The sequence below is a fragment of the Chionomys nivalis genome, chromosome X, assembly GCF_950005125.1.
Source record: "Chionomys nivalis chromosome X, mChiNiv1.1, whole genome shotgun sequence".
Taxonomy (NCBI): domain Eukaryota; kingdom Metazoa; phylum Chordata; class Mammalia; order Rodentia; family Cricetidae; genus Chionomys; species Chionomys nivalis.
The window spans coordinates 94,740,381-94,767,287 of record NC_080112.1 but is presented as its reverse complement, the minus strand read 5'-3'; the positions used below and the strand labels follow the sequence as shown (position 1 = coordinate 94,767,287).

General features: G+C 42.6%; 1 protein-coding gene across 4 annotated transcripts in view; it reads right to left on the bottom strand.

Moving 5' to 3' along the window:
• Tsc22d3 (TSC22 domain family member 3) overlaps nt 1–26,907 on the bottom strand; it is a 64,437-nt gene that overhangs the window by 22,748 nt on the left and 14,782 nt on the right. Inside the window, exon 1 of one of the 4 annotated variants that reach the window (XM_057760112.1) lies at nt 23,597–24,052. The exons of the other annotated variants lie outside the window; for them this stretch is intronic. Coding sequence (XP_057616095.1) covers nt 23,597–23,787 — 191 coding nt within the window. The 5' untranslated portion in view covers nt 23,788–24,052. Of the gene's footprint in view, nt 1–23,596; nt 24,053–26,907 lie in introns of those variants that run through there. 4 annotated transcript variants of the gene reach the window in all.

Sequence of the window (26,907 nt, the reverse complement as noted above, 5' to 3'; positions counted from 1 at the left end):
ATTGAAAGCTTATAATGTACCATTATGCTAAGTGATTTTCATGCGTTATTTCATTTATTTATAATAACCCAATGAAAAAACATTATAGATGATAGATAAGGAAGCAGAAACCCAGAGAGGCTGTAACTAGCCTAAGATTACACAGACAGCTTAGGTTTGAAGATCCAGTTAACTGTAGACTCATATTCTTCCTCCTCATCTAGCCCTTATTTCCTGTGCGAGGCTCAGGTTTTGCAAACAAACAAACAAAAAACTCCATCAAGTTCCAGCCTTTGTAGATTGGCCTTTTAAGGCCTTAAGAGAATAGTTATCTGGAATTGGTTTTTCTTTACTGCTTTTTTTTTTTCTCTAATAGGCTAACATTTCAGCTTGGGGTTTGTTTAAGAAAACCCAGATAGTGGAATAGGAATAACAAGAATACTTAACAACTTTTGCTCCTGGTTCTGCCATGAAATTGTTACAGGGTTCTTGGTAGGTTGAATCAATATCCACATAGACTTTGTCTCTATTGGGATAAAATCTAAGAGTGGACTGATGATATAGCTTACTTGTGGAGTGCTAGCCTACCAAGCATGAAGCCCTGGCTTCAACCACTAGCACTGCATAAATGAGATGTGGAAGTGGAAGAATCAGAAAGAAATTTAGGATCATCTTTAGCCCACACAGCTGATTTCAAGGCCAACATGGGCTACATGAGACCCTGTCTCAAAAAACCAAAACCAAAACCAACCAACCAACCAAATAAATAAATGAATAAGGAGAATAAAATCCAAGAGTGTAAAATACTTGATGAAGAGTCCTTAATTAAGTTGTGCACTCCCTCACCCTGCCATGGAAGAAAGCCTGCCAATTTGAAAGTGTTCCACCTCTGCTACTTTCCATTTGAAGTTAATTTTTTGGTTGAGTCTGCTGTAGCACTCACCACCCTCTTCAACATCTTATTCTGAAACCCATTTCAGATCTCTATGCCAGGTGGTGGCTCCTTACCAGAATGTCTTCCAACCAGGTCTTCTCTCACTAAACATGTAGTAATAATATCTTTTCCAACAATTCTTTTGAGATAACCTTGCCTTGTCGTCCCCCTCCTCCAACTTTAGCATTGAAAATGCCATTTTTTAAAAAAAAAAAAACTCCTGACATAAATGATGATCCACAGTGGCTGGCCACTTTCTTAAATGCACAATGCTTGCCTTTGACTTACTTGGAATATTCTGGCTTCTCTTTATTATGCTTCTTTTTTTACATATTCAGAGATATTAAAGGAGCCTTCAAGATCAACTAGATCAATTTTCTCCATTAATGGTAAAGTAATTTAAATTAGGTAGAGAAAATGACTTGCTCAGGGTCTCACAGCTAGATACAAAAAAAAAAAAAAAAGCCTCTATCCAGGCCTGCCTGATTCTAGAGCCACAGTTCTTTTCTGTTTCCCTTGCCCTATGTGTCAGATGTTAGCCTGCCATCCATCATCAACAGTGCCTCCCATCTCTAAATGTACACCACTGAGCACTGATTTTATTTCTTAAATGTTTGTATGAATATATCTATTTTTTGCCTTAATAACAAAATGGCTTGGTAGTAGAGGATCACAGGCATGAGATACAAAATACAAAACCATGACATGACTTGCCTATTGTCATATAGCTCATTAGTGATATAATTGAGAACAGAATCCATGGAATTTCCATTCAGGACCACTCCCACTCCACCACAACACCTCTCTTTCTTCCCCAGTTTCCCCCTTTTTGTACTGTCCTAGAATTGTTCAATCTGAATCCCTTTCTTTTTTTTTCATTCTTTTTTCCTTTCCTGATGCTATATTTTCTTTTCACAAGCCTATAGGATTTTAGAGATAAGAATAATCTCTTTACCTATTCATTAACAGATTAAAAAACAAAAAAGCAAAACCAACCAAACAAAACAAACAAATGAACAAAAAACAGACAAGAAGAGGAGAAGCTATCTGCCTAAATTCAGATGGTTAATTGTGTGGCACAGTAGGGACACAAATCCCAGTCACCAATTCAACAAGCCCTGTGCTCTTTCACACATCCTTCTGCTGCCTCAACATCATTTTTCCTGTTCCTTCACCCTAGAAAAGCCTCCTTTCACTGATAAGAGCTTAGAGTATGTGGGTCTAGGTTCATATGACATCTCTGGGGAAACAGGAAGGAGTAGGGAATGCCTGGAATCACACACATACTATATCCCACCAAGGGAGGCCCAGCTTGGCCTTGCAGAGAGTGGTGACTATCAACTGTGTTGAAATAAAGGCACAGCCTCTGTGATTCTCAGTTTATGGCCTAGACAGTGGTGTCAAGGCCTAAGCTGGCTGCAAAATGAGATCAGTTCACTGTCCTCCCAATGGAAAAATCTTGCAAAATCAATAGCACTTAACGTCAAAGGAACTGGAGACCTTTCTTCTGTTTTGTTTTTTCTTTTTCTTTTCCTTTTGGGTCAATCTTTCTCACTGATCATGTGTGGAGGTATGGACAGCACAGAAATCTGGCATAAGAAGCTGAAAATTCCAAAATACAGCTCTCAGAGTTCTTTCAGCAATGAAGACCAGGGCTACGATGAGTTATTAGGAACTGTTAAGATCTTAATCTAAACGTTTTTTATCCCCCCCAAGAAGTGGTTCCTAACTCTAAGGTACTTCCTGGCCACTGCATCTGGTTGGAAATAGTAATAATGAGTTTCCCAAAAGCACTAGAAGAGATGCTAAAATCTCAGCTTTGATGTAGCTTTGTCACACTGGGACTTCGAATCACTAAGAGAGTCCCAAACCAAGTTAGACACCATGGTAGCCTTCCTGTGATGCAAATTGTTACAGTCTCTCAAACTGCAGTGGGTCCTTTGCCTAGACATTCTCCCCACCATACCATAGGCATATTCTACTTTTTTCTCTATATATACAGAGGGTGGGTACCTACATATTATTTTCTGGCAGGATTCTTCTTCCTGACCTTCCCCCTGAACTGCTCCTGCCATGGAAAGAAGCCTGTCTGCCTGGTATGTGTAGCAATAGATGAAACTTTTCTATATGAGGGTATTATACATTTATTTTAGACTGTATTTACTTGACAAATATGTGTTGAGCACTGTCTGAGTGTCAGACACTGGTAGCTTCTGTCAACTGTGTTTTGTGCAATTGAATACTAGAGCACCCCATGAGTTCATCACTGCTGAACACCCATAGGACTTGACAAATAGCATATGTTACATGAGAGGAAACTCGAGATGAGATGCAAAATGGTCCCTGAGATTAAGTATGTGCCTTGCTAATGGATGGATCCCTGAGTTTTGGGACAGAGGCAGCTGAAGTGGTGAGGCCAGAGATACTCTTTTTATATAAACTCTTGTCCCAGAGAAGCTGTTGTGTGCGGTTGTGAGGTACAGAAGTTAGGACAATATCAAAGATTTGCAAAGCTGAAGAACAACTGTCCCCTCTGCCCTAAGTTCTGACAGCATGGATCTCTGCTGATTTCCAAAGAAAACCTAAGAACAAGCAATTGGAAAGAAATTACTCTATCTTTTCTGATATATCCTCTGGCACCTGAGCCGGCTGTGTTAGTGGTCAAAATTCATCCAAGATACTTAAAGGTAATTAGGTAGCCGGATAAAACTTCCTGATTAAATACCCAATCTCTACCTCTCAAATGTATGAACAAGATTTTGTAGCTCATCTTCTCTTAGGCAAGGCCTTGGCCCTGTGCCTATTCCCCCAACCCTGCCCTCTGGGTGATCTTGCTCAAGGACACCAAGGGAGTTGATGGCAAAGGCTGGGAACACAGCCCAGGCTTTCTGGATCCTGGCCTAGCACTGTTGCCACCAGATCCCACTGTTGCTCTCTTTCCTCTCTTGCCCTTTATGCCCAGTCTGCACCCCCTGGAGGCACATATCCCACATCCCATAAGCTTTCACTGGGTGAGATATTTCTGCCCAACACCAGTCAGCAGTCCAGCCCTATGGGGCATAGGGAGTTTGTCTGGTTGCTACCATGCCATGGAGTCATGCCTGGGATAGGATGGAGAAGGACCAGCAACATTGCTAATCTAAGACAGGCAGATCTGGATATTTAAGGAAGTTATTTTTATCTGGGGCCCTAAGTGTGGTCCCTGAGTTTAGCTTCCCAGAGCCAGGGCCAGGTCCCTGTGGGTACCCTACTCCCAGCCTTGTTGCTATGACACATGGCTCTACAAGTGCTGAGTGGCATTGTTGGGGCCGGATGCAAACAGCACGCAGCAGGGTCTAGCTGTGAGCCAGTTGGCCAGCTGACATTTCAGGGTCCAAAGAGCTTGTGTGTACTGGACAAGCTGCTTATTGTGGTGTTGGCACTGCCCAGCCCTTCAGACAGCAACAAATGCTCTCAAACTAGGAAAGAAGAGGAAACAAGAAATCAGTGGTAGCCAAGGCAGACCTAAACTCTCTCGCCTCTTGCCACTTGCTCCCCACAGCTGAGACACTTCTTTCTGGTGCCAACCATTGGAAGTACTCTTTGGGGTAATTGAAGGAGTCAAGCCCCTCAAACATCCATTTGTGAAGAACTGGATGACAAATCATGTCTGTGCTATGTCAGTCTCCTTCTGACTGTCCAGCACTATAGAAACCACTGCTAATAGCATGTTGAACAATTTAAAGTTGGGTTTGGACAAGAAATCTTGCTGTCATAAAGTTTACCATGCAGAGGAACTGGCACTCCAAGATTGTGTATACACACTCACTATACACAGACTTCCCCAAAGTCATGGGATTAGTATTATCGGTACCATTTTCACACGGGGAAAAGCTGAGGCTCAGAAAAGCGAGCTAGTGAAGAACTAACTCAAAGAAGAGACTAAGGATTCAGGTCTAGCCCTAAAGTGCATGCTCATGCTTTAGAGCCATTTGTGATTGAGCATAAGAGTGCTCTCATTTGTAGAAGAAGCTTCATGGAAGGAGGAAGTGAAGACTGAGAAGCAAGAGTCAAGATCTTGGCCCAGGTAGAAGAACTACAATGTTAAGTGAAAGACAGGGATGATGGGCAGCAGAACACCTATGGGATGCCAGAGGTAAGATCATCTACATTTTTTGTTCATCAGTACTCAGTAAAATTCAGCTAAAGAACAAAGAAGCCCAACATGGTAACTTCAGGCAATACACATACCAAGTTATCGATTCCCACTGAATTAGATCCAAGCTTTAAAGTAAATTTCTCCAGAGTTTAGGTCATCAGTTCCTTAAGTAGGCAACCACTGGGGACACTAGAGATACATAACAGGGATATTGCTCTTGAGGTGTTTCCAAGTTTCTAGGGCGGGTATCAGGTTTTTCTTGAGCCATTTCTAGGGCCAACTGAGGCAAGAGGTGCCTGTTGTGTGATCAGAGAATAGAATGAATACTCAAGGCCTCCCTGAAGATGTGGCTGTTGCCTTGAGTGCACAGAGATCAGTACTAACTTTGAACTTAGCAGCCCCAGTAGATTTCATTTTCATGAAGTTGTTTCCACATATGCATGTAATGTATAATTTTGGTGCTGACCACTTCAGCTGAAAAATCAGAAATCTGAAGAGGATGCAGGCTGGGAAAAGAAGCAAAGCCACAGGTGTTCTGCCACTTCCATAAAAAGAACACCTTTCTTCTGAGCTCTCCCTCTGCCCAACATTGTTGTTTCTTTTCTCAATTGGAAGCCTAAAGTTCAGAGAAGTGAATCCCAGTAATTAACTAATTAATTAATATAGACGATAAAGTTGCTGAGGTTGCTGGAAAACACCCTGTTGCTGCCAGCACACCGTCTGGCTAGGCACCTACCTCCCATTGTGAGTTGACAGGGAGGCACTGGATTGTATCTCCCCAAGACTTTAGGTGTAGTAAAGAGCTCCTATGGTGCACACCTATTGCTCAATTCCTGGAGACCAGCTTTTGAGTAACGCATTCCCTCTCAAGACAGCCTCTTCCAGGTGGTTGTGATCTGCTTAGTTACTTAGCATGAAGATTTCTCTATGGTCCAAGGATGTTTGTATATGGCCTTTCCCAATGCAAAGTGCAAGGCTGTAAAAGATGGATAGATGGAGATAGGAAAAGAATGGAAAGAAGGAGACCAAGAGGCACACACAGCTGGCAGAAGCCCATCTCCAGCTGTTGGGCAGGCTGTTTCCTTTGATAAAGCACTTGGCAGTACTCCTAGTTCTGTAGTTTCTGGCCTGCGAAAGCACACCCGGAGCACGAGCCTGCCTGTGGGAGGACTTCAGCCTTTCTTTGTTTTCTTTTCTTTCTTCCTTACTTTGCCCCCAAGTATTAGAAAATGTTCCTTCCCTCCCAAGGAACTTGTCTTTCCCTCACACCTGTCCAAAGTGAAACTACCTGCAGTTGATGTTGCCTGGGTCATTGGCATCTTCACAGAAAAATGGTGTGATGGAACCATGTTCAGGGTCTGGGATGAGTATGCAGTGAGGCCTCTGTATATATTTATTGGCATATGTATTTAAGTGTGTGCATGTGTATATATAGTAGGAAAGTGTTTGTAAATAAGACTGTATTTGTCTGGGAGGTTGTGCTTATTTGTTGTAGAGGACACTGCTTTCTGTGTGGCACATTATCACTGTTCTCCCTGCCTAGTTTCTTTCCAGTTTACTAATCTTCCCTCAAAAGGACTATGAAATAGGGGCAATCCTAGTGTCACTACATGATCTTCCCTTCCTTCAACTCCCAGTCCAGCTTTATGAAGGCCTTTCTTTTTCTTCTCCTCAGCTCCTCAAAATGAAAACCCAGGCTGGAAGTCCTGAATTCAAGGTCCCTTGGAGAAAACAAAGTGTATAATGTTGCACAGCCCCTGCCCACTCTCATTTATAGTCTACTGGCAGCACTCTTCCCCAGGCCCATAGTTTGGTTCCCTCAGGGCCTTCATGCAACTTTCCCAGATTCTTGTCATGAATCTGATCCCATCCTGGGATCATTCTGGGACCTTCATATCTTCTAGAGAAATCCTCACTTCTCAGGAACCCTGAAAACTCGCTCCTGTTCCCAAATGTAGCTGACTCCACAATGCTGTCTGCCTGGCCATCAGGGGTTTCAGGTCACCTCACAGGTCAGTGGCAATGATTATGAGACAAGGGGCTCTGCTCTGGCAGCTGATCCCAGCACAGGTAATAGTATTTTTTTTTTTTACCAGCCCATGCTCCCAGAGTAGCCCTGAACCACTGACCTGGTGGACCTGCTACCCTACCTCACCCACTTGCATCCAGAGTGGCCCTTAGAAATGGGGAAAACCAGTTAGGAAGAAGCAAACATGACATAAAATAAACCCAGCCTGGGAACTTAGTTCCAGCTTCCAAACTGGAAGTTCTCAAATATCCCTTGCCCCTCCCCGAAATGTTTACCTCATGAAAACCAAAAGAACATGTAAACAAACAGGACAGACGTCAGAGCCAGAAGGCCACCTTAGGGATAATGTGATCCAGCATTTGCATCTTCCATACGGGGAGACTGAGGTCCACAGTGGTAACGAGATTTCTGCTAGTTATCAGAAAAGCTGGAAGGAGATATACCAACTCAAGAATAAGTAGGAATCTAGGACCCAGAAGCACTAGATCCATCTATAAATCTTAAGTGGACAGTGCAACTTAGTGTGAACTGAAGCTAGCCAGAATGGTATTGTGAGGCTGGAGTATTCTAGATCCCCTTGTTTGTCAATTGGCATGCTTGGTAACACTGTTGGGTCAGATGAGAAGCATATTTGGGACTCAAAAATCAAACCTGAATAATAACAAACTTCCTTTTTTTCATCCTTTTTAGACTATTCGTTCTATCCAGGGCTCATGCTCTGGAAGGAGGTAGGTGGCCAGACCTGTTTTTTTCATTGGTTGGGTAGGGGCAATGTGGAACAAATCAAGTTATGTAACATTTAAGTGTTTTTTTTTTTTTTGGGTATTTAGACCCAATTTGTGCATTCCTACCTTCCATATACTCTAGTTGAAGCCTGTATGTCTATCTGAAATGGAGCCTAGAAGAGGAAGAAGGTAGGTGGAACTACCTCCTAGCTCCAGGGTGATGAGCTGTTGGGAATTTTCTAAACTTTGAGCAAGTTCTGTGGTCAGATTATAGGCAGACAGAAAGGTTCATAATGTTGATTCCAGTGTGCCTAGACCAACATTATAATCAAACAGGCCTGTGCACAAGCTATGAGCAGGGACTGAAGCAGAGTTCATTCCCTGCCCTGTCCTCTATGTTATGACCAACTTTCTACTCTTGTAAGTAGCCATTCCTTCATTGTGACCAGTGGAAAATAGTACACATTGCATTCTGAGGTAAGGTAATCTAGATATCTCCTAAAAGTTCTGTAAAAATAAGGAACTCAGCATGGAAGATAATCATGCCTACTACTCTGAACACTTAAACACATACATGGAACATACCCTATAGGAGGTTCAGTGGTACACATGCACCAGAATAGTCTTACACACATGATGATCTTCATCAAGACTGTAGACAGTAACTGTCACCTAATTTCACCTGGCGCCAAAGACATCATTTTGGTTTGCACTATTTTGTATCCATGGACAAATATATTCTTGTTATTGTTCCTGAGAGGTTTCTCTGTGGATCTTATCTTCCCAACCTAATCTAAAGCTCCTGAAAGGTGGGAGGCAAACCTTCTGTAGTTTTCTCCCCTCCCCCACTTCTTGTGGCACCCAGTACAGTTACATGGATTAGAGGATGGTCTCAATAGTGATTGTTCAGCTCGTCAACAACTGGGGAGGCCAGTATAATTCCTGAATTCATCTGTAAGTGTGTTCAGTGATGACAGAAATCTGCAGCTGGATGTATCCCTTGCAGCAAAGAATGAGCTATTCTTGACACGGCAAGCCAGCATTTCAGTTGACTTAACCAGCCCCTCCCCATGTCATCTTCATGAAATAACAAGTAAGCAATTGGGACAAGGGTAAAGCACCTCACACCAGGCAGCCTGTAAGCGCAGGAGCTGGTGGATATTCCACTCCCTACCATATTCTACTCTATTGCATCTATCTCTTGGACAACAGAGTTTTAGGTTTACTTTCTAGAAGTTGTAGTTCCTTTGAATCTACCCATGTAACTGTATTGGCTGTAGAGTGAGTTACAAATATACTCTTTTTTGAATTAACATATGAGACTGGTTTTGATGACCCTACATATAAAAGCTTGAGTATTTAGGAATGCTTTTCCTAAAACAGTCTTCAAAGGAGAGCTGAGTTTTACTTATAGCCTGCTTCAGAAGCAGGAGAGTAAAACAGATTAAATGAATAGACATTTTTAGTTTCAAACAGGAAAAATCTAAGAGTAGTTTAAAGACCCATGTTATAACTAAAGACAGATTTATTTTACTATCTCTAAAGACAGAACTACTCTCTATTAACCAAACCGTTAATTACGGTCATGTTTGCCCTTCAATTGCCAGCTCCAAACATTTATTTATTTAAACCCAGGTCACTCTAGTTTATTACAGTTATAGCCACTGGTGAGATAATGTGCTTAGATTTCACAAGTATGTGTGAATTGCCTACCTCAGCCTTTATTTTCATGGAATGGAGAGTTCTCTTGAAAGTATGGGTCAGACTAAAGATAATAAATGATTTTCCTTCTCAATAGAACTAAAAACAAGGTTTTAACTAATTCACCAAAACTCAAGGATTGAATATCTATATTACATTTCTTGACAATGTTAGTCGGTCCAAGGGTGACCCACAGGATTTCAATTGATCCAAGAACAATCTTTAGGCAGACATTTCATTGGCTTGGAGCTTGTTTCTCAACCATTGAATGCTGTCTTTCTTACTGGTTGACTCACCCCCACTTAGTTAGAAGACTAGGGGTAAAAACAGAAATGTGGAAGGGAGAAACTTCATGACAGGAAACATTTCCCTAAGAAAAATGAAGTAGAGAAAGGAGGCCTAGGGGTGTGTTATAGAAAAAGGAAGAGGAGCCAAGGTAGTTCTCCTCAAAGCAGAAGACTTGATGATTGTTCAGCAGACATACACAACCTCATTGAGCTTGCGTGTGCGCACACACACACACACACACACGGCTTATGCATATACCCACATAGGAAGACACACATACCTTTTTCACATATGCCCTTGTCACCATGACTCTTGAGTCCCATATTAAAAAAGAGACTCAGGTAGAGTTACAGAAATCACACACATAGGAACATCAATCTTACTAGGTGCTAACCTTCCAGCTGTCTTTTATCAAACGTAAGTACTCTGAACACTTAAATAAACCTACCACCTGTTATTCTGCACCTTTTATGCATATGGTATAAACAGACTCTTTATATACATCTAAATTACTACCAAAGCCACTCCCACAAACTCAAATCCTTACAATCACACATACACACACAAGCACACACACGCATGCTCGCGTGCACACACACAAAATCCTCTTCCCCAATGAAGCCTAAAAGAGTCTGTGTTAAATTCTTAGTGCTTTCATCTTTGAAGAATATTTAAAACAACGACTTGATGCTAGGTGAAATGAAGAAGTATTTTTCCTGATAGTTTATTAGCATGGTGGAAAAGTCCATCAAGGACATTTGAAATCCCTCATAGAGTTCACTCCCTTGGCCTATAGACAAGACACCAGTGGTAACCTTTAGAGACTGCCAAAAGCTTCTAAGATTCTCTTGGTCCTGCTATGCTAGCTGACCTTTGCAAGGAATCTTGGGTATTTTGAACTAGGAACATTTAGTATAAAACAAAACAAAACAAAAACAGAAATCTTTCCCTGACATTTAAGAACAATATCAAACTGCCTGACAAAACTAGCCTGGCAGGCATGGCCTATGGCAAGCCAGTGATGAAGGAAGAACTGATTTTAAATCTCTCTGGCCCTATATGTTACTTGGAGATTGCTCACTTCTCTCTCCTCATACATGCACTCAGGCCTTATTTTGTTCTCTGCCAAGCATAGTCTGATCTGGCCAAAGAAGCCTAGAACTAGGAAAAATGCGTTTGGATTCAAATAGAAGAAAAATCACAAGCTAGTCTAGAGGGATCAGTGAGTTTATGCAACCCAGATAATGTAGTACAGCATCTAAGTGGTGGGCACTGTGATCCATAAAGTGTAGTCAGCATAGGAAATCAAGACTCCAGTGAGTCCCTCCTCCCCAAGTTCCATCAGTCTGTCTGTTAAAAAGTTCAACTGTGCTTCTGCTGAAAAGCAATCAGATATGTTATTGACACTGTTTCATTCTGAATAGCACAGAAGACTAAAGGCTTTCCTTACTTAGTTCATTAGTTAGCTAACAAGCAGTTTTCAAGCACCTACTGTGCATGGATCACTGTCCCAGACACTCGGCTGTTGCTGTTGCCGCTCCTGCTATTGAATTTCTGAATACAGACTGTTGCCAGACATCCAATTTTCTGAGTGCTTGCTCTGACAGGGAACAATGACTAATGAACCAAACATCAGGGAGGGCCCTCTGATCTCCAGCACAGAACATGTCCATAAAGGCAGAGCCTAATTTGTTCAGCAAGCAGCTGCCAATTCTCCTGGGATCTTAATTACCTGGAGCAGTTTATATGGGTGAATCCCCTTGGGAGAGAAACCCTGAACCCTGTCTTTCTCACACCCTGCCATACCCCAGGCCCTATAAATGGCTTTAACCCCAGTCAGTGCATATGTGTACAAGGTCCAGGCTACAGCAATTCACCAGACAAGTATTCCCAACACAGTTCACAGTCTTTCTTCATACTCCTACACACACACACACACACACACACACACACACACACACCAACATATTTTGCTCACCTTCTTTGTGTGACTTTGAGTAAATTTGTTTGTCTCTGGGATTCTGTTTCCTCTCTTGGAAAAATGAGCGGATGGACCTTTCCAGTACTTGACTATGGCTCCAGGAATTTCAAGAAAGTCATGTGACAAAATCAGCTTTTTTGGAGCAGAACTGAGACAAGGTGAGACAATGGCTCACTAGCCCTGGGAGCCACCATCATGAAGAAGGGATGTCTCTACCTCTTAACGTGAGCCAATCCCAAAGTTCTACACTGTTTTTGATTCTCAAGCAAGGATGGTGGATCTGGAGTACTGTTGATTTTTCATCCCTTTTGCCTCATCTCTCTTCTTTGCCCATTCCTTTCATAACCCTTTTTCCAACTCTTGTTCCCTTTATCTAGCCCTTCATCTCATCCTGACTAGTTCTTCAGCAAGCTCTTCAGTAAGGTCAGTCGATTAAATATCTCAAGCCTCCCGGTCTGTAAAATATAAATAATAGCTCCTACCCTGGCAGCACTCACAGGCCTTCTAGAGGAGCAAATAAGATAAAGCCTGTGAAAGTACTTTGGAAATTGTCAAGTACTATGCAAATATGAGAGATTATTATTAATGATGGGTGGGGAGGCAGTTACATGAAGTGGGAAGCACTTTAACTGGGTGAAGGAACTGACATTTCTAGCAAGCCTGAGCCACTGATCACATCTTAGGGACCATTATTTGATTAGTACTACATCCCTTTCACCATCTGCTAGCAGAGTTCAGACTCAGAGGGAAGGCAAGGCATAGGTTAAGTTTGACATGAAGAAAGGCCTAGAGCAGTAATTTAAAAAAGTGAACCTCTTCTTTCAAACATAGACTCATATGCAAAGCCCTATTTATAAAATAGACAAAAGCAGGGCTACTTGGATTGAAGCTAGGGGGAGGGGTAAGTGGCCTCAGTGGTTAGACCCTCCAGTGGATCCCTATGCTCCAGGTTCCAAAAGAGTATTCCTGCCAATTGACAGTGTGGAGCAGGAACCGTTGATTAACACGTGGTTCTTCCAGGTCTTCAGGCTGAGTATTGTAGGAGTTGGAGGACAGGACATGGGGAAGATGGGTGAGAGAATGCTACAGAAAGGTAGAGCTGAGTTTAGTCAGCAGCTTTTTCTACATCCCAATCATAAATTTTCAATCATTCTAGAGAACAGAACTACTGCTTTGGAAATCCATGCAAAAAGTCTATTAACAATGTAGACCTCCAAATGGATTTTTTTTAAAAAAAGCGAGAGCCCAGGTGAATAAGAGTTGCATATCTGTTTTCTAATAAATCTATTGAAGAAGCAGCTTCCAACTTGTGTAACCACAAATGAACAAGCCTGCCTTGGTGAGGATGAAAAGACCAAGAGAATATCTTTAGGTGGGCTCAGTGGTCAGGCAGGCAGATATCTGCAACCAGCCCTAGGAACTGAGCCAAAGAGGAGTGGTAGAAGCACCAAAGTAATATATTGAACAAAACTGCAAACCCAGTGTTATAGGCAAGGAATTTGGGTCAAAACAGGATGGGGGCCCAGAAACAGGAGACACAGAACAAATTTAGAGACCTGGAAAGTGGGGGTGGGGAAACCGAGAACAGCTTCCTCCTAGAATGCTTGCTCCATTTTTCCACCCTCCCCACCCAAACAGGCTCAGCAACAGGGCATATCTGACTGACTAGGCAGAAACTGATCAGATACTGCAGGAACAAGTTAGAGGCTCTAAAAAGGATAGGGGTATGTGTGTGTGCCCAAGATGTTCACACAGTTAGAAGACCAGTAGTGGCTGATTCCCCAAGGCAGATGGAAGAGTGTCAGAGATTTTGGTGAAATCACGAAACCTAGGAAAGGATATAATAATCATTTAAAAATCACCTTAGAGTAAATTATGCTGGCATTCTAGAAACATCCGGTGCTGGCATTTTTACATTATTAAAGCTGTTTGCAAAGGCCCAACATCTTTTTCTAGGAGATTCTTATTCCACATGTGTCTTCCCCTGATTCCTTTTCCACATGTGGTGGCCTAGAGCTGCTTCTCAAATTACCCTGAGGTAGCTGCTACAGAGACACATTTGCTGTGCCAGGGTTGAGCAGGAAATGGGTAACCCAGAGCAAAGGATCAGCAGCAAAAACCATTTGAGCTTGAAGGAAACAAGAACATTTGGAATTCCGGTGTGCTTGGGCGGAGGGGAAGAGGTCATTATGTTGACCCAGACAGTCTTTGTCCCTGCTCTTCTAGAAGAACCAGTGGGACTATCTCGGAAAATGAGTTGGATGAGAGACTCACTTGGCTAGGGGTTACTTCCCCTGCGTAAGCTCTGTGAGCACAGACATTGAGAAGGAGGTGGAGAGAGAGAGGCTCTCCTGAGGGGCCTAAAAGGGAACAGAACTCAAAGAGGAAAGAAGAGCAAATGAGCCAAAAATAGCTTTGTAGCAGACCCTTCTGAAGGACTATAACCCTTATTATAAGTAAGTGGTAAGAGCTCCTCCCTCAAACAAAGATGGGTTTGTCATTTTAAGTAACTGCCTCACACTTGAATTCTCAGATATTTAAAAAGTCAACTAAGACAAGTACGCTGGGAAGAAGAGTTGCAGTTTCTTGTCTGCATCTCTTATAAGTGCCTGCCTGACTGGTGGGAAGATGGACTAGAGACTGAAGCAGAATTTTGCAGGCTTAAGTGAGGAGTTTATCTAGTCAAGATTTTCCAGCTTCTTCTGCTATAGCAAACCACTATGGCTAGGTAAGACCATGGCCAGGGATGAACTCACACACAGATGGGGAGGGTGACTTCCTGCATAGTTTGAGAGGATATAGATTGGACAATGTCCCCAAAAGCTCAGTTTACCTGCTCCCCACTGAGCCTGCATTGCTTACTTGGCTTATTCCCTTTGAAGGGCTAGGCTTAATAGAACTGGGACCTGCATAGGAAAGCATGTTTGCTCTTTACAGTTTACCTGGCATCAATATATCACATGAATTTTGGCAGACAGCAAGATGTTGAAAGCCATGGATGGTTAAGAGGCCAGGAGATCAGAGAAGTTCTATAACATAAGATATAATCCTATTGTTGACAACTCTGAGCAGCTGCTGATTGTGTGATGAATAATTTGCTAGAAGGAAAAATGGGGGGGGGGTGTTAGAACCAAATCCCACATCTGATTTTTGAGAGTGAAAATGTTTTCTGCCAGGTAGTGGTGGCTCACACTTTTAATCCAAGCACTCAGGAGGCAGAGGCAGGCAGATCTCTGTAAATTCTAGGCCAGTCGTCTACAAGAGAGTGAAAATGTTTTCTATATAGCATCGAAGAGGCAAAATCTGCTTTAACGCTGAGGAATTTTCCCTCATATCATGTTCCGTCATCTCTTCCCACATAGTATAGGGAACATGTGCTGCAGAGAAGGAAGTAGGTCTGGAGTCTGAGTGGTACCTATTTTCCTTACTGAGATTCAAGGCTTGTCAAGGCTCACCTCATGCTTCTTGAGAGCAGGAAATGCCAACAGTCATTAGGAAAGAAAGAATAAGGAAGAGTTAAACAGCTGCACCTAGAGGTCTGGGATTTCTCTAGTCTGTCTTAGCAAGTACTGGGCTGAGCTGTGGGCAGAGCGGATGTTTCCCAATACAGCTGAATACAACCTTTCAGCTGGGACTCCTTTGCATTGGGGATGTTACAAGCCATCAGGGAGGATAAGAGCACTAAAGATGAGTTCTGCTGCCCAGCTTAGATTCCCATGGACACCACTAATGCCTAATGAGGTTGCCAAGGGAGTCAGTCTGGCAGGCTCACAGCAGGGGAAGATATGTAAAGCAAAGACTTAGTCCCAGGCTCAGCAGAGAGCCCAAAGCAATGATATGCATGGCTGGTGAAAATGCAGAAACCAATTCACAAAGACAGCAAGAATTAAGACTAGATAGAGTCCAACTGAGTGACTGGCTTGCTTCTGTAGGCTGTGGGGATTGTCAGGACCCCATTAGTTGCCATTAGTGCCAGCCATGGTGACATGGCACCAGCTGCAAGCCTGCTGTGACTGACCCAAGCATCTTGTGTCTGTCCTCACATCCTCTAATTGCCATACAAAAAGCAGTCCAAGACCTTACTATCCTTTCTTCACCCACTGCATGGCCACTGGCAGGGTTCACTCAGCCAGTTCAGTTTCTTTCTTCAGTGTGTGCTGAGCAAGAGGGGAAGAAAGCAGGAAGTAAAGGAGAGAGCAGGGAGAATGGACTCCAGGAATGAAGAGAGAAAAGGGAGAAAGAGTCAATAATGCTGGCTATCTGAAATACCACTAATTCCCAATGAATGCACCACTGACTGCTAAAGGTAGCAGTGCTTCCCTCGCCAATTCTTGCACTTCTGGGAGTCATTTCTCAGCTCACACTTCCCTCCCATGACAGATACATAAATCCCTGGCCAAAGAGGCTGCCATGCCCCTTCCTGTCTCTGAAGTGATTTTCCTCAGATGGATTACACTACCTTTTGCAAACTCACACAGGTCAAATGAACAGGTCAGGCACTGAGATATAGCCACTGGGCTATGAAGAGGATGGTGAAGGCGACTATCAATTTCCTGAGAACCGCTTGGTCCTATCTCTCCAAGGCAAATTAAGTCCCAATGGGTAGCTCCCTTAGATCTTTCTGGAAAAATCTATGTGGTAAACAGTCATATAACACATTCCAAAGACAAACAGATATTATTTCTGTGTGCCAGAAAATCAACTCTCAGGTGTTTCTTGGTGGTCTATCTACTTTGTGGCAAATAGTGGTCTCAGCTTAGTTTTTCCTTACATCCAGGTTCTTCTGGTTTTTATGCACTCCAAGGATGCAAACTCATTTTCACATCAGCTCAAATAAGTAGAATGGCACAGCTACTAAAATATATGTGACTTATAGTGCACCTTTAAAGTTTGCTATACACGCTTTTCTTCCATATTAATCCTTTGCCACACATCCTACCTTAGTGATCCTGCCATGGGAAATTCAACCATGCTTCAGTATGGAATCCAAATGTGAGTAGGTAATATGTTTTTCCAAAATTCTCCTTAATTTATACTCTGTATGAACTGGTGTCAAAGCACTCCTAAGTTCCCAGAAACTAGCTGGACAGTATGCAAGTGGGCCACCTGAGATTTTGGAATTGCTATGAATAATTCACAAAATGAAAAAAACAGGGATATTACAGATGTGGCTCTACCCATATACAAAATGGGACCATACCAGTGAGTAGCTAAAGGCAGAGGTTACAATAAATTGCTATTACATAATTTAGCATTATTAAAGGAAATAATATGATTGTGGATGATCTGAACGTGAAAGCAGTATGTAGACTTTTTGAGGTCATTTTCCTTCTCTATTCTGTGACTATTAAGCAACCAATAAAATCCGACACAACCCCAGTTTCCAGAAGGACAGCTAGCTAAAGGGCTTAGGGAAGGTAACTTGGCCTTCCACAGTCCAGTTACTTTTGATTCTTTCCAAACCTGCATCCTATAAATGTAAGTCATTGATCAAAGTTGGATTGGGGTGACTAGCTAAAAGTAAAGTTATTCATGCTACAACCTTAAGCCCTTTTAAAAGATAGAATGAAATCTCTATTGGATAATTTGGAAACTATATGAAAGGTGGAGAAAAACGAGCTTGTTCAAATCTATCTATCTATCTATCTATCTATCTATCTATCTATCTATCTATCTATCTTAGGATTTTCAAGACAGGGTTTATCTATACAACAACCCTGGCTGTCCTGGAATCCACTTTGTAGACTAGGCAGGCCTTGAACTCCATACCTGTCTCTGCCTCCAGAGTGTCAAGATTAAAGGCATGTGCCACCATCACCCAGATAAATTTTTTTTTATTAAAAATAGATTTCATACTATAAATCTGGCCAAGAACTCATGTTTGGGAGCTCATAGGCTCCAGGGGGAGAACCCATTACTATTATATGGCTAAGTGGACATATCAAACTACCATCTAAATTAATCTTTCTCTACCTGTAGATTAGTGCAGCTCCCAGACTTCAGTGTTTCTTTGTGCAATGGATGGTGGCAAACACAGAAACTCATAACTGGTCAAAGTGCAGAAAATAAGATTTAGTGGAGTGCTCAGCCACAAATGGGACATGCATATAATACTCCTTCATAAGGTTTAGGGATCATAGTTGGAAGAGGTGGGCAAGAGCCAGAGGTCAGAGATGACTAGACTCAAACTGTGTCATCTGAACATGACAGGACTACCGCATTGAAGAATTCACAGCTGTGGTGATATTTTGTTTGTGCTTTAAGAAAGAAAGCTTGCCTGAAGATCAGAGTGTGGAGAAAGCCAGTAGTTAGCTATAGAGGCCAGGCAGTGATGGCACACACCTTTAGTCCCAACACTCAGGAGGCAGAGGCAGATTCTGAGTTTAAGGCCAGCCTGGGCTACACTAGATTGATCTAGTCTCAAAGAAAAACAGAGCCAGGAAGTGGTGGCTCACACCTTTAATTCCAGCACTAGGGAGCCGAACACCTCTAATCCCAACACTAAGGAGGTAGAGACAGGAAGATATATATATGGTTAGGTGGAGAGAGGAGTATAAGGTGGGAGGAGACAAGAGCTCAAAAAGCATTCAGTCTGAGGACTTATAGAGACAGGATACCCCATTCGGTCTGAGGATTTCGCAGAGGTAAGAACTAGTGGTTGGCTGCTCTGCTTCTCTGGGAAGCTTTATTTGTTATAGCACAAACAAAATATCACCACACACAGCAGCTATGGTTGCCTGCACAAGATCAAGTCAGTCAACATTTTAGCATAGAGTGGGAGGGGTTCATTACTTCCTACTCCTTTTTTTTTTTTTTTTTTTTTCTTCCGAGACAGGGTTTCTCTGTAGCTTTTGATTCCTGTCCTGGAACTAGCTCTTGTAGACCAGGCTGGCCTCGAACTCACAGAGATCCGCCTGCCTCTGCCTCCCGAGTGCTGGGATTAAAGGCGTGCGCCACCACCGCCCGGCTCCTTTTTTTTTTTTAAATGTTCTTCTTTTTTTTAAAATATTTATTTATTTATTATGTATACAATATTCTGTCTGTGTGTATGTCTGCAGGCCAGAAGAGGACACCAGACCTCATTACAGATGGTTGTGAGCCACCATGTGGTTGCCGGGAATTGAACTCAGGACCTTTGGAAGAGCAGACAGTGCTCTAAACCACTGAGCCATCTCTCCAGCCCCTACTTCCTACTCCTAATTGAGTATCTATCAACAGCTGATGTTTTCTGGGATTAGAAGGGTCAGTCTTTTTTAAGTTAGTGGCTCCTGGTAGGTGGACCACACTCCATTAGGTGACCCCCAACCCGGGAGTATATATGGGTAGCAGCACAAACTAGAGTGGATAAGTTTGAGTTATTATTATTATTATTATTATTATTTTATTACTTAAAAAATACCAATCCAAATTCCCACTTCCTCTCCTCCTCCTACTTCCCTCCCACTCCCTCCACACACCCTTCCCCCATCCCCTTCCAATCATAAGAGAGGTCAAGGCACCCTGCCCTGTGGGAAGTCAAAGGCCCTCCCCACTACATTCAGGTTGAGCAAGGTATACATTCAAAGAGAATAGGATCCCAAAAAGCTAGTACATGCAGCAGAGACAAATCCCAGTGCCATTGTCATTGGCTCCCCAGTTTGCCCAAACTGTCATCCACATTCACAGGGACTAGTTTGATCCCATGCTTGTTCACTCCCAGTCCAGTTGGAGTTGGTGAGCTCCCATTAGCTCAGGCACATTGTCTCAGTGGATGAACCCTCATAGTCTTGACTTCCTTGCTCATACTCTCACTCCTTCCACTGTTCAACTGGACCTTAGGAGCTCAGTCCAGTGCTCTGATGTGGGTCTCTGTCTCTGTTTCCATCTGTTGTTAGATGAAGATTCTATGGTGATATTTAAGATAATCATCAGTCTGACTAGAGATGCCCATCAATGGAAGAATGGATAAAGAAAGTGTGGCACATCTACACATCAGCAGTAAAAAACAATGATATCTTGAATTTTGCATGCAAATGGATGGAATTATAAAACACTATCCTGAGTGAGATAACCCAGACTCAAAAAGATGAATATAGTATGTACTCACTCATTAATGGATACTAGCCATAAACAAAGGACACTGAGCCTATAGTTCATGATCCTAGAGAAGCTAAGTAGTAAGGTGAACCCAAAGAAAAAAAATATATATAGATCCACCTGGAAATTGGAAGCAGACAAGATCGCCTGACAAAATTTGGAAGCATGGGGGCGGGGGTAATAATTTCAGAGCAGGGCTAGTTAACCACTAGAATAAATGACCAAAGAAAATTCTTTGAATTGAAGATCAGTCAACTATACTTGAGCTAGTTCAAGAGATCAGACACACGGGAAAGACATACATACAATTTCTCCTGAATACAACCTAGCCATAAGGAAATATATACCAAGCTCACAACTTTCATTGCTTCTGCTCAGGGCTCACCCTCATAATCTGCCAGGCAGGACTCTGGGAGAAAGTAGGATTAAACATCAGGTTCTGTAAGCATCATGCTATCTGTCTCAGGTTAATGGAAGGAGGAAGAGAACTAAACTTACGTACATAGAGTCCATTATAGAATTCCAGAAGAAGTGAGAAGTCTGTTGTTCAGTTTGATTTTATACACATTTCTCACAAAATCTTTTTCTAATCTGTCTAAAGATCAGTACAAATCCATGCAAAAGTATCTCAGTGACAGTTCCTGTCCTCCTCTCGTTTTGAACATTCAAAGAAAGACTAATCTCTCGCCTTGTTTCCTGGGAGATACCTACCTTAGACTTGAATGAAGCAATGAAGCAATGGACAGTGCTGAGAGGAAACCAGTGGAGGCAGATGGGGACAGCCCCACAAGCTCTCTAACACTTATTAGTCGATGTTTACCAAAGTGTGGTCAAGACAGTGCTCACTAGGAGTGAAAGACCTACTGCTAATCAGGAGTGCTGAGTGTCATGGGGCAGAGAAGGACACCAAAGATATAAAAATAGCAGGTTGATCTTGTGTTTGGAATAAGGTTTTCAAAGGATGATTTCCAACCAGGTTCACATGAAAAAGAAAATCTCAGGCCTTACTGTATGACTCCTGTTTTCCCCTGGATTTCCTTGCCATGTGTCTGTTAAAGACATAGTGTGGTAGTTCCATGTCCTTGACTTAATTGTCTACTGTCAAGAAATTTTCTCAAAATTAACTTTAAGCAGATTAGCCTTTTAAAAATGTCTCACCCTTAGAAATAGTTCTGAAATCAGAGTGTTTGTGCTAACCGATTTACCCCTAATACATGTTAAATCAATAAATAGCTATAAAAATGTAAAAAAAAACCCAAAGTTAGTCCTTATACCACCTAAAATCATCTTGCACACCACCAGTGTATGTTTGCCACACTTGGAGAAACAGTGCTTTCTGTATCATGCACACAGATGGTTCCCATAGCCAACAAGCACTGCTTTATTTCTTTCTCCAAATGTAAAGCTGGTGGGGCTTTCAACTGCCCCAAATGGCCAGGATACCATCCTGAGCCTGGCTCCCTTCCTCCTTCCTCTCAGAGCCAGTTATTATTTTTCTCCTTTCAGGTGACAGCCTCGGCCAAAGCTGGAGTTTGCTACAGAACACAGGGCCCTTATTCCTGGTCAAGTGTTCCTTCCCTCGAGCTATTTCCCCTGCATAGAATGCCACACTAGACTTCACTTAACTAAACCAGTACACTCTGTGGAGTGGACTTCCTCCACCTTGGCCCCAGGGGCTGTGTGGGCTGGAGTGCCTCAAGCCCACATCAGTGGCTAGCCTGCCCACCCATGAGCCATATCTTGTACTTATAGAGGTCCCATGAAGCACAAGATGCCCCTAGTTGAACATTGCAGCCAAAAGCACCTCTGGCCACAAGCCTGCTACCCGGGTGGTAAAGAAACAAAGGAGGCCCGCAGCAGGAATGCTACTGGAAGGCCGAACTTTTCCGTTTCTGCTGATTTGATTTGTATTAGGCAGTCTCACAAGCAGGTTTGATCAACAAGAGAAATGACTTGTGCTTGTGCTAGTTGCCTAAGTCCAGGCAGTGTCTCCACCTCTTATGGATAATTTATTTGTAAGAAATTCTTGTTTGGTTGGAGAGTTAAGGTCCTTCAGTGGTTTACAAACCTCTTTGTGTTTGCTAAACAATAATCACCCTCCATCCCTTGCCTACTCCCTACTCTAAGCTAAAATCTTTCAAGGTCTCTGGATGCAAGGTCCTTAGAGAAGAAGAGCTGCTCTATGGGAGGCTGGGAGCTCTGGCCACCTGGTTCCCTACCTCCCAGAGCTGTCTAAATGTACCACCCTTGTGGTGTCTCCAACCATGGAAGGAGTGTGAAATTCTTTTGGCAAAGAAAAACAGTCAAATTGACAACCAAAGTCCTACAAGCATTAAAGACACATGTAGATTCTTATTTGTGACTTTAGAAGTATAATCTTTCCTTAGAGAAAGTGATAATACAATTTACCTCCTCTATTTGGTTCCAATTTTCTTTACCCCCTTTCTCTCCCTTAAAGTCATTTCTCCTCTCCTCAGTAAAATATCTTCCCTTTCTTTTCCTCTCCTTCTTACAGTCCCTAAATTGTCAAAAAGGATTTTACATTTTTCAATTATTTAAAAAAAACTTTTGTTCTGTGAAAATAAGAAGATCTTTTCAATCTTAGAAATCTATTAAGATTAATCCAAGTTGCCAGAAATCAGCCAAGAAATAATTGAAGAAATGAATTCATTTGAGGCAGACAGAATTATGGGCAAGTGTAAAGGTGAGGGTGAGGGCAAAGAATGCGTGATTAATGGTTCTAGGGATGTGGGCAATTATCTGCGCAAGTTGAGGGAGGCTCCCTTTCTACTCATTGTCTCCACTACAGTTTCCCCGGCAGTACAGATGCTGATAGGCATAGGACAGCAGATGACAATGTAAATAATTTGCCACATGAGAAACTTCAAGGTATCATGCCTGTCATGATGAGGAGCTCTTTGGTTGCTAGATAAATGTCTCCTCCTATGGTCTGTACACACTTACCATATAACCCATGGAAGGATGGTCAGTATTGAATGAATCTGAACATAGTACCATGTCCCAAACACTAGCAGACATAAAGTAGATAAGAGTTTGGCAGCTCATCTACATATTATGAATGGGGGATCTATCTATCTATCTATCTATCTATCTATCTATATCTTCAGATTTGCTAAAGGGTCTGCTTTAAGTCATGCAGCAGTAACTCTAGTGGGAGTTATTGTTTGCTAGGAATTCTGGATGTGAACAGATAGCTGATGTTACCTCCCTTCTGTTCAATTGAGAATTCCTCCAAAGATACATATGAAAAACATAATAAACACAATTTGGGTTCAATATCTGCGTTATAGGATAGATGATGTCATGGGGAGACATTTGGTTGAGGGATGTATTAGCAACTATACATCAACAAGACCCCAAATGCCCTTTTCCCCATTACTTATATGCTTGCTCCAAGCCTAATCTCTTTGTTGTTTTTTTTTTTTTAAATCAAAGCTGACATTATGGTAAGCCTTATTTTGGGGGTCATAACTCCCACATTCACCACCTTTTTTATTCATCTTACTCATGTGAATCTCTTGTGCCCCTTAAATATCATTCTGACATTAAGGTATGTAACAACTGATTCAACTTTTTCTGCAATCCAACCTACACATAGACAAATTTACAGACATATTCTTCCCAAATACCTGAACTGGAAGAGACCCTAGAGACTATCTTATTTCTCCCTCCCCCATTGTATAATGAGGGAAAGCAGCCCACAGAAGGGCAGGGAGTTACTTACTCAAGCTCAAGCATCAGACTGGTGGCAAAGTCTGGACTCGAACCCAGATCTTCTGGATCCAAATCTGACCCACTCTCTACCACATCGAGCTGTAACTCATCCAGGAACTGTGCCTCCTCTCCAGGCTCTGGGTCCTCCCCGAGCTGGGGCTCCTCAATGAGCTGGGGTTCCTCCAGCCTTTCCACCTTCATTTCCCAGTTGCACAGGGAAACTTTGGTTGCCTGGTTGGAGTTGTTTTTTCTCTGTGTCTCCTCTTGTTCTTTCTCCCCTCTCTCTTTCCCTGTAGTTTCCTGCTAGGGCGGGAGCAATTGGAAACTCTTTCACAGACTCCAAAGTAAAAGTGCCCAAGGAGCCTCAGGGCCAGCCTAGGCTGGCTCTGCTGCAGAGGCCAAAAGATGCTCCCTGCCCTGAGTCCTGAATGCCTCTGGGGGCTCTTGGGCTCTGAGGGAAGACTGGAGCTCCTGAGGCAAGTGCTGCCCTCAGGATCTTCTGCGGAGGTTGGGCCAGCTTCCTAAACTAACTCCCAGACTAAAGGGGAGGGCCGGATCCTCCCGGGAAACCCAGACAGAGGCTCTGCCAGCCAGTCCCTGTGGTTGGAACTTTCAAAAAGACCAATGTTTCAGCAACTGATTTCTTTTCCAACCCGAACAGCAAGCTTTTCTGTCCCCTTTACATGACTGTGGCTGTGGCATGCAGCCCCAGTCTGAAGAGAAGTAGGATTCTAGGGCTGGGGCTCCCTAACACCCAAACCACTGGTCAATTCCATTAAATAAAATCAAATTTTAAAAACACGTTTTTGGCATTTGGTGGGCCTAAAGCTAGTCTCCTGGCATGGAGATGTTGTGTACCTACTGGGATGGTATGTGTACAGCCATCTAGAGATGAAAAGTTGGAAGATCATTGGATCAGAGAATCAGGAGACATGATTTCTTTATCCAGCTGTTCACTAATTGGCTGTTCAGTTTGGGGCGGGTACGGGTACCCACCCCACCCCACTTGGGGCCTCAGATTTCTCCTTGGTGTTGGGAGGGTTCAGACCAGATTATTGAGAAAGTATTTACAATTCTAAGCCTCTATGTTCTGTTCAAGGTACAGCAGATAATAGTCAATCTTGGGAAGGAAATATGGGTCTCAAAGATGCCATCCCAAGCCCCACAGTGCTCCAAACTTCATAAATTGGCTAAGTAATGGTAGGAAGGCAGCCCTGTGCTTATGTATGTTTAAATTTCTGCTTTAAATGTCAAAGCCATGGCTCACCTACCCCCAACCCCACACTACCACCAGCAGGAGGGAAACCAGAAGTATTCTTAGTTCTTTATACCTAAAGGTGAATGAAGGCAGAGAGAGCTAGCCTTGTCACAGGGAAAGCTTACTGGATTGGATTTCAGTTGTGGTTCTAGGCAGGAGAAGGTTTGTGACTGACAGCAGATGGGGAGGATTCGGGCAGAGAAGGGTTTAGGGAGAACAGGAGGCAAGGATAGACAGATGTTTTGTTTTTGTACCACATAAAATGTCTCTAATACTAATAAAGAATATTGGAGTGCCCTCTCAATTTTTCTAATCGTATTGTCACTAATTTCTAAATGATGACACCAAGGTTTGCTGGAAAAACTGACAAACTCACAGTACATTAGATGATTGTCCATTGAATGGGAAGCCCCTATCTTATGAATACACAATGCCTGATGACCTCTGAGCCACTTGGTAGTCCACTTTTGAAGGTTGAGTAGTCCACCAATTTCTCAGAAGGGCCAGAACCAATCAGTTTCCCGAGAAAAGAGATAAAGGAACAGTGAAATAGGGTATTATCTCTCTGTAACGTTAGATTCCCAGAACCAAGCTACTTGTTCTTCAGCACTGAACCTAACCTGTAGCCCAAACAAGGTAATCTTAGCAAATCTTTTCACATTTAAAGAGTAAAATGAGGGCATTTTTGGAGATGTGATTATTTCTAGTGTGTGTACTGGAGAGTAGTTTCAAATAAATTTCCTTTCCTTTTTTTTTTTTTTTTTTTTGAGACATGTAATCCAAGCTGGCCTTGAATTTGCTACACAGGTAGAGGAGCATGACCTTGAACTCCTGATCTTCAGGTCTCCACCTCCCAAGTGCTGGGATTATAGGCATGTGCCACCATGAGCAGCTCTTTGGTATAACTTTCTCATATTAGTCCTTTATTCAATTCATTGACGTCCATCCTGTTCATCTGGCAGGTAATGATCTCTTCAAAGTCTTCAAGACACAGATTTTTTTAATTGATAGACCACCGTGACACACAGAGAATCACTCTCCCTTAATTAAGGCTACGTGATCTCGGGAGTGAGAAAATTTACTTGGGGTGGGTTGCTTTTGTTTGACAAGACTTCAGTGAGTTGCAGGAGATTCAACATCCACTTTTGAGGGCATTAATGGTGATTAGGTTCATTTTTAAAATTTTCTTGCTATTGATTTTGGGCAAGATATATTCACTGTGAGTCACTGGCAATTCCTAAGGTCTTAAGAAGGGATTTTCTTTTGCAGACTCTCTAGTCCCAAGTGAAGCCCCTCTTATGCTGTGCTCACCAGCTTCCTGGTTTTTCTGTGATAAATGAATCAGTATTTTCATTTGTGTAATTATGATTTTATATCTGTCAATACTACTAAATTTTAAGCTTCCTGGGGCAGGAAATCTGTCATGGTTTGCTCTGTCCTCTGCATCTAATCTTTGTCATGTGCATGAGGACCAAGTCCTTCTTTCCATAAGCACCTGGGATAGGCAATCTTATTCCACTGTCTCCAGAATAGAGTGAACTCCCAAATCGTTAAGTGTAAGGGATGAGAGCACCCCATTGATTCTAATTTAGCTAAGAGACAAGAAAGTTGGAGGATTCTGGAAGGAGTCTTAACAGTTCCTCATACAGTTCATTTCCACACACCACTCTGTCATACAAGAACATATGCTAGCTGTAATGATTCGCCTCTAATGGAAATTTAATTGATAATCTTTCAAAGATCTATGTTTACTACTTTTAATTATGTGTGTGAGTGCTGGGGCCTGTGGAGCCCAGAGGTGTCATATCCCCCTGAAACTGGAGATACAGGACATTGTAAGCTATCCAACATGGGACATGGTTCTGGGAACTGAATTGAGTGAGAACAAAAGCAGGACAAACTTTTTTTTTGTTGTTGTTGTTGTTTTGAGACAGTTTCTCTGTAGCTTTGGAGCCTGTCCTGGAACTAGCTCTTGTAGACCAGGCTGGCCTCGAACTCACAGAGATTCGCCTGCCTCTGCCTCCCGAGTGAGTGCGGCACCACCCCAGGCAGTAGTACAAGTG